The sequence below is a fragment of the Diplotaxodon limnothrissa genome, linkage group LG7 (assembly GCF_057381915.1).
Source record: "Diplotaxodon limnothrissa isolate DT_005_m linkage group LG7, D_limnothrissa_male_GT1.1, whole genome shotgun sequence".
NCBI lineage: Eukaryota > Metazoa > Chordata > Actinopteri > Cichliformes > Cichlidae > Diplotaxodon > Diplotaxodon limnothrissa.
Genome location: NC_140602.1, coordinates 11,463,409 through 11,471,586, shown reverse-complemented (window position 1 = coordinate 11,471,586; position 8,178 = coordinate 11,463,409). Strand labels below are relative to the sequence as shown.

Sequence of the window (8,178 nt, the reverse complement as noted above, 5' to 3'; positions counted from 1 at the left end):
GAATAGCGAAAGCTAAAGAAAATCTATCTACGTTTTAGTATCCTTGCATGAAATCCCTGAACTGCCGTTACAGGCGCTGCAATCTCGGTTCGGCTATGAATAAAAGCGAAACTGTGGTCGTTACAGGTAAACTGTAAATGTTCATGTCCTCCATAATCGCACCGGACCGACTTTTATTTTGAATTGGCAAATTCGATTTACTTTTAAGGTTTTGGACCTTTTCGACAGTTCTTGACCAACACCAGCTGGGAAGCCGCCAAGGTAATAACGATCAACGCCACCGGCTGACTGAGTCTGAAAATAACTCATTTGAAAAATGATTGCAGGGGTTGAAACTGATCGGACTGGGGGAGAATGTTGACGTCCATGTGAGGGAGTTACCAGTGAGTTACTTGAAAACCCAGAAAGTTATTGGTGAGCTCTGGCACACTCTTAACCCAAAGGTAAAAATAAAGCGAAATGTGACTTGTAGACTGATCACCTTATTAGTTTAAAACTTAATTCTGTCAATAGATTTCCAAAATGTTTATTGTGCTTCTTCCAAATATGAAAAATAAATAATAAAGAAATCCCACCACAAGGTGAATAACTCACTCTTGTGTTTGTGTGCATTTACTTCAGTTTGCTGTACATCTGGGTTTGGCCAGAGGCTCCAGTGTGGTGATTTTGGAGCAAACGGGGAAGAACACTGGCTACAGAGACCGAGATGTCTGCGGCTACTGTCCAGAGACTCGCTGCTGCGTCGAAGGGGGGGCACAGAAGCTGGAGTCAGTCATTAACATGAGGGCAGTCTCAAAGCACTTCAGACAAGCAGGGATGAATGTAGTTTATTCAAGAGATGCTGGCAGGTAGGCAAGTGTTCCAGCACGATCAAGAGTCACTCTTGAATATGAGATAATGGCTGATTTCTTCTTTTTAGGTACCTGTGCGATTTTGCATATTACTGCTCACTGTATCATGGTCAGGGGAGAGCAGCCCTCATCCATATACCCACATCTGGTACCTTGGCCTCAGCTGACAGACTGGTGCCTCTGCTGCAAGCCCTCATTCAGAAGATCCTGGAACAGCTGGAGGAGCATTCAAAAACAAGAGATCCCCCTTTTGTGTCAATGAGGTAGATCATGATCCATAGCAGATACCCACTGATTGGTGTGAATGGAAAATTAAATATAGCAGGCATTCGTAGTTCTCATTCATTTATTTATTCAAAATTTCAGCAAAAAAAAAAAAGAGAAAGAAAATACAAGAAATTCTCAGATACATATTCAGAGAAGGTGTTTTAAAAAATACACCATCTCAGCTATAGGTGTGAAAAACTTTGAGGCCTCAGATATAGAGCTTGAAAGAAGACAGTCTAGTGATTTTTCGTTTTGATTATTTCTTTCCCCAATCTAATGAACACACAGATTTTGTGAAAGCATCATAATAAAATAATAGTAGTAGTAGACCAAGGCCCCTCAGAAGGTACAGGAATGCAAATCATTAAAAACAGAGGCGCAGGATGATGATGAACCTCAAACTTATTATTGCAGTTTAAATGCACTGATGCATTCTCCATAAACCTGACATTTGCATGAAGAACATTCTGAAGAATTGAAATGTTGACAGACGACTAAACTGTAGTGTATATTTATGCTGTTTAAGCCTAAGGTAACGCAAAAAAAAAAAGTATCGCGTGAAGCTGTAAACTATCGTCTTTTTCTAACCATGATTACTCTTCACCGTGACTACCCGTAAATCTACGCAACATCCCTGTCCTATACATGTCCACGAGTTCATTGTAAATGTTGTAAGCTTTGACAGGTTCGTGATCTAATGGTAACTAGTTATTCAACAGCTATTCACCTCAGAACAGATCAGTGTCTACTCTCAGAACTGGAAAGTTGACATATACCATAATACAGCAAAAAAACAAAAACAGAAATGCATAGATATGTTAAGTAACTACCTAAGCTGTTTGCTTGTCAGTGGTGATTTTTAAACCGTTGTGATATTAAACAGCAATCAGACGGTTTTATCTATTTTTTTTATTTACCAAGAACTTTAATTGAGCACCCAAATTTCACATTAGAAGTTACCTGGTTGCCTATCTGTGATCCCATTTTCTTTTCTTATTGCTTTTGGGTATTCATATAAATGCAAATTATCTAATGTTCCCAGCCCATCAGCCCTTGCACTGAGTTAACGCTCGCCAAGTAGCCACTGCGAGTTAAAAAGTAGCACTGAGGTTTCTTTTGTTTTTGTTTTTTAATGAGACGCTTTGAGATGTAAAAGCTACTTTGCCACCTTTTCACGCTTGTTCTCTCTCTTTTTTTTCCCTCCTATTTTGTGGTGACAAAATAAGATCTACTGAGGTGACTGAACCAGCAGCATTACTGTAAGTATCAGTTACAACGGGCCAGACAAAAAAAACGGGGGTTGCAGACTTGACTTTTGATAGAGCAAAACAACTCTGAACGGACAGTGAGGGAGTGGCACCGATAACGAGAGTGGAAATGAACGCTGGGGTCAGAATGTCTTGGCATTCAGACTGGGAAGGAAGGGGAAGGGGGATGATGACATTCACATAACCACGAAGAGTTTATAAGGGTAGAAAATGACACTGTTTTACTGCTCTTGTGATTCCAACGTGGAAATCATTGATTTAGGGGTTCCTACAGAAGTTAGAAATACGTAGGAGGCTGCTTTCCCCATATTATGGAAAGTTCACAACTATCTAGTTTTTGTTGTTGTTGTTCTGAAAAAGTGAATGCCATCTGTTTGCTTGGAATAAAGTGAGAGGTGGAGTTGCACCGTATGCTCGCAGCATCACAGGCTGCAGGTCAAATTGTTTTATTGGAGGTGATGAAAAAGTTTCCCTTTTTAAATATTTCCCGTTTTATATCTATCTATATATATATGTATGTATATACATTTTTTATTTTAGACTTTTATATAAAAGCATTTTAGAAGAGGAAAAATTAAAAGTTTTTGTCTTTTGAGGATTTGAGGTTGTGACATTTATGTTTGGAGATGGAATGTGTGGTGTTGAGCCCTGGCCTCCTGTCTTATCACGTACTGCACCTGCCTCGGTTAAAATACAGTGTAGATCGATGTCCTCACATAAATACTCATTTACATTTAACACTGAGAGCAAAACTACACCGTACTAACGGCTGCTGTTCAATTTGAGCAAACGCGCGGGCCTTTTTTTTTCTAAAAGCTTTAACCCGCTGGGCCAGAAATGGCCGGGGTAACTTAACAACACTTCCATTCCATCTCGTGTTAGTCCGCTTCGTGAGGTTTATCTAGATCCCTGTGGGGGTTTAAAAAAAAAACGAGAAAGAGTGAGATGTATTTGTTTTCCATACGCATACATATATTTAAAAAGAGTGAGGTAGATATACTTAAAGGGGGGAAAAAAAGAAAAGGTTTTAAGTCCCCCAGTCATGACACCAAAGAAAATGCATACAAAAAAATCCAACTTTATACTGAATCATGGGGCATTTATACAGTGATTTAAACTGATATCACAAAAGGAAAAAAAAAAAGAAGAAGAAATAAATAACATTTCTACAGAAAAAAATAAAATAAAAGAAGGGGAAGGGGAATCACCAGGTAACATGAGCAGAAATCCTTCAAAACACTTTCAGTATTCAGCCATTCGTGACATTGAAATGCGTTCCCTTCCCTGGATTTTAACCCATCCTTTATTTGGTTTTAAGAAGCAGTCGTCGTGAAGATTAAACAATAAGTCTGAAGAAAGGAAATCAGCAGAGGGAACACTGAGCTAGAGGAGGGAGTAGAAGTGAAACGGTTAAAAGATGGTTGGCATATATTAAGGCAAACGAGACAACTTAATTTAGCCCTATCTAATCGGAAAAAAACGAGGCAGGACGTGGATGGGTTAAAATACCAGATCTGGTAAATATCTCGTATACTGGAACTTATCCTGACTTCAGAAAGAGGGGGGGGGTCATGATGATCAGGAGCAGGAAAGGAGGAGGAAATGGTGAAGCAAGTACAGGATGATGTTGTGAGAATGTGTGGAGAAAGCAAAGCCTTAACTTTGACCTGAGATCGAGTCGCACCTAGTGGCCAATGCCAGGCGCAGTGCTAGACAATAAAGTACAAAAAAAGGGATGCAGAAAGTACACGCTCTGCTCACAGACTGAGCCAAGGTGTCCGTTCTAAATAATAATAACATTAATAATAATAATAATAATAATATAGACATCCAGAAATAGAGAAAGAAACATTTCATAAAAAGAAAAGGCAATTAACAAAATGTAGTGTTGCAGAAAACCTTTCGGGGGTCACGTTTTGTGATTTAAATTGGATATTTTCTGAACAGTTTAAGGGTATTAGAAATGGACTGTTGTGGAGACCATAAAATACCAAACCTGAAGGATTTCTTTATATATATATTGGATGATATATATATATATATATATATATATCATCCAAAAGAGGAAAAGAATAAAATAGCAGCTTTGTTCTGTACAGACATAGAGGCAAACATTTTTTAACCGTAAAAAGGTTTTAAAAAAGTGACAAAAACCAATGAGTGTATAAAAACGATCCTGCAGTCAAAAATACAACTGTAAGACCTTTATATGTGTTTGAAATGTAGATAAACTATTGACTGTTCTAAAAAGAGACCACCTGTGACTTGAAAGCTGTCTCTAGGCTACTAAAATCACCTCATTTTCTGTCTCTTGCGTTGTATTCGGTACAGCAGTGCCGGCGAACCATGTTCACCTCCCACTGTGAAATGCACAATTGAAAATCTCAGAAAAAAAAGGTTAGAAGAAGTCAAAGTGGAGCCAGAGTTGTATTCGTAAAGTATAAAGTTCAGTGATTTGCTCATTTGAAGTGCGACCTTCTGATGCTTTGATGTTTTCAGTCTTTTTTTTTTTTCTTTTTTCTTTTTTTAAATAAATTAAACAAAGACAGAGGCTGTGACTCAGAGTTGGCTGTGCTTCAATCACATGCCTTCTTCCCTCAGATGTTTGAAAGATGAAAGTAATGAAGGGCATGTAGGTGGGCAAGCAAACTTTTGATTAGCCAATCAGCACCACGGCTTTTCTCTTTTTCTGAAAATCTGTCAGGTGTTTGTAATGCTCTCACATATTTAGTGCTTTATTAGTCTTGCTGACCACTCAGTCACATTTTAAATAGCCATGGATGCAGGCTGTAGCAGACATCCGTGGCCAATTTAGAAACACCAATTGACCTAACATGCACGTCTTTGGACTGTGGGAAGAAGCCAGAGTACCTGGAGAGAACCCACAGAGGCACAGGGAAAACATGTCAACTCCACACAGTGTCTGCAGCCAGCGTTTGAACACAGAACCTTCTACTTTGTGAGGCGACAGCTCTTACCACTATACCACTGTGCCGCCATGTGATTGGTGTGCACACAGAAAAAGAGAAAAATTATTACATGGGCTGAGAACAAGTCAGCCAGTCCTCAGTTTTGAGATGGAACCAGTAAAATCTGCGTTAAACATAGAAAATAAGTGATAACCAATGGTGAAGGCAGCAAACTCCTACACACAGCTGCTCCAGGAGCAGTGACAGATAAACATGAAGACTGAAAACAGCCAGGCAATCTTGGCATTATCTTTCACACAGACAACTCTGAACCACAATCGTCAGTAAGAAGGGACACCTTTTAGGAAACTGAAGAGAAAGCATGATTTGGCAATAGTCTGGCAGAAAATAGATCTTCCTCTACCATTCTGACCTACACAGGACAAAATCCCATAGAAACATCAACAGTAAAATAAAATGAAAAAAAAAAAGATCTTAGAGGATCAGAAAAGTTGGAACCTTTCTAATCCTCACGCAACATGAGGCAGTCTGCTCATGTGAATACAGTCATTTTGATGGAAAGTAATTTTAGAAATGGAGCTATGCTGTATTATGTATTATGTGTATAAATACACACTTGAATATCCATCACATCACCTCTGAAATCGTGAGGAAAAAGTGCTCTTCTGTTGGTTTTGCTGGCAGATATGCTTTAAAAAAAAAAGAAGATTTTCTTAAAGTTCATGTGTAAATCTGTAAGTCAGGATACATGCCTGTATCGTTTTCCTTCTTTAAGGACTCTTACATAACAAAGACTCAGATACAGGCTGCGCAGGATGGAGTTTCCCAGTGTTGAGCTTGAGCCACCAATTGCTCTGTGCTATCTTGTTTTCCATTTCTTCCGAGTTTATGTTTGACCTTAAGAGTGGAGAGACCATCTACTGGCAAACAGTAGAAGAAAGCAATTTCTTACCTCATCCATCCCTCCTTAAGAGACAGATGAGAGGTCTGTGATACCCTGTGTAAAAGGGGAAGGAGGAGAGGGCTGGTCTGATATCAGCAGGCTGATGACTGGGGCAGTGGTAGCGCCCGTTCGTTCTTTCTGACCCCGTTCATGTGTGCATAGGGTTGTATCTCATCAAAACTGGGCCGCAGCACCACGACAGGCCCGTTGGCCGAAGCATGTCCTGAGTGCTTGTCCAAGGCTAGTCCTGGAGACGCCAAGGCTGAAGCAAGTGGGCCGGGAGGAGAGTTAGAAACAGGTCCCAGTAATGGCGTACTCGGGCCTTGCATGGGGGATAACTGATGCGTAGAAGGAGGAGACATGCCTCCTGCACACCCAGACGAGGAAATGACAGCAGTCGACGGCTGCCTCACGGATGAAGGGTCCAGTGGAATGTTCTCCATGTTTTCTACCTCCATGTCCAGCTCCTCTGTGTCCGGCGGCTTGTTCTCCTCGCTGTAGAAGAAGCTCACTTCCCTGAAGGGAGGATCCAGTTCGTCTTTGATGCTGCTGATGATCTCCAAGAAGGACGGACGCATCTTAGGGTTATACTGCCAGCACATTCGCATCAGTTCAAACCTGAAAGATAAATGACAAAATCATCATTTTTGTCATTTCTGTGTAAACATTTCTCACACACCAGCTTGAACTGACAAACAGAAACTTCTTAAACTGCAACATATCAGCAAACTTTACAACCGGTAAGGACAGGAGGGATGAAAACAGCATGTGGCCCTGTAAGTCTTGTTTCTGTCCAGCAGGTGGCAGGAGAAACTGAAGGCCCCTTTAGGGCTTTTTGGCACTACATCTCAGTTCATAACACTGATCATGAAGAAAGAACAGAGACTGTAATATCAGCGTTGGTAAAGTGTGCTACACTAGATTTTATGCTTCAGTTTTTTCTTTAAAAAAAAAGAGGGGAAAAAAGGATGTAGTTATTGTAAATACCCGTCCTTACCACTTGTAGCTGCTCATTAATTCGAAGCAGGTTTGTTGGCAGGTAATCTTGGTGAGCATGCCTTCTCTTTAAGTACTGTCCCGTAAAATTATATAATTAAAACCCTGTAAGACTGTGGCCAAAAGACTAAATATATGTGCGCGCGTTCCAAAGTTGCTGCAAGCTACAAGGCTTTCAGTGGCAATAATATAGTAAGTAAATCCACAAACTATTTATATGCCAGTTCAATTGTTTTGAAATTTTGCCGTTTTTTTTTTTTTTCTTCTATTTTGGGGGTTCCGTTTGTTTTTTCTTTTTAACAACAAATACAGTAAGATCAGAAATGTAGCATGCACTCAGCAGAACAGTAAATCATACTTAAGGTTACTGTGCCAGGCCAGCAACCGAGCTTTGGGAATGTCAAAACAACATCATAAACGGGAGAATTATTACAGTTTTGTGTGGTGCTGGACCGCACACCACAGCTCCAATTATACACAAACAAGCTCAGAATACTCTCTAAGGCCCGCTGACATAAACACCTTGGCCATCGCTGCTCCGTTCTTGCTGTTCCCTCTGTCTTGTTTTTCCTAGTGGTCTCTTTGCCATCTAGAATAACCTCTGCAGCTGGGTGCCAGCTCCTCTCCGCGCCAGAGGAATTATGGGTAAAGCTTTCTTAAGCACGTGCCTCGCTTCATGCTCTGAAGCAGCAGGGGGCGGCTCAGACTTGTTTTGCACATGTGCAGGAAGTGTCTCAAAGTTGACGTTCAGATGTCCGAGCTCGGGCAAGCAAGGACCTCCCGTGAAAAAGGCGCACGGCGCTTGGAAGTAAGGCCGATGCACCAGAGTAACCCGTCTGCTGCAAACTTCCGACACCGTCTCGCACGAGGCTTCTTGATGCAAATTTAGAAAACAAACACTGTAAATCCTGACTTCTTGTCAG

General features: G+C 40.7%; 2 protein-coding genes across 2 annotated transcripts in view; one reads left to right on the top strand and one right to left on the bottom strand.

The window, feature by feature from the left end:
* Positions 1–47: 47 nt before the first annotated feature.
* Positions 48–2,976, top strand: pgpep1l (pyroglutamyl-peptidase I like). The gene is made up of 6 exons (XM_085359189.1): positions 48–126; positions 209–261; positions 327–443; positions 622–848; positions 920–1,114; positions 2,345–2,976. Exons 1-6 carry the CDS (start codon positions 48–50, stop codon positions 2,379–2,381), a joined length of 708 nt encoding a protein of 235 aa, XP_085215315.1. The 3' UTR covers positions 2,382–2,976.
* A 2,154-nt stretch (positions 2,977–5,130) lies between these two features.
* The window catches only part of igf1ra (insulin-like growth factor 1a receptor), a 74,996-nt gene continuing 71,948 nt past the window's right edge, over positions 5,131–8,178 (bottom strand). Inside the window, exon 21 of the mRNA XM_085359188.1 lies at positions 5,131–6,877. Within this exon, the coding sequence (XP_085215314.1) occupies positions 6,352–6,877 (526 nt within the window). The 3' untranslated portion in view covers positions 5,131–6,351. The remainder of the gene's footprint in view (positions 6,878–8,178) is intronic.

Excerpts from the sequence above, each read along its gene's own strand:
- pgpep1l (XM_085359189.1), top strand. The coding sequence starts at position 48 with ATGAAATCCCTGAACTGCCGTTACAGGCGCTGCAATCTCGGTTCGGCT. Across the intron at positions 127-208 it reads CGAAACTGTGGTCGTTACAG|GTTTTGGACCTTTTCGACAG; the intron begins GTAAACTGTAAA and ends TTTACTTTTAAG. Across the intron at positions 849-919 it reads TATTCAAGAGATGCTGGCAG|GTACCTGTGCGATTTTGCAT; the intron begins GTAGGCAAGTGT and ends TCTTCTTTTTAG.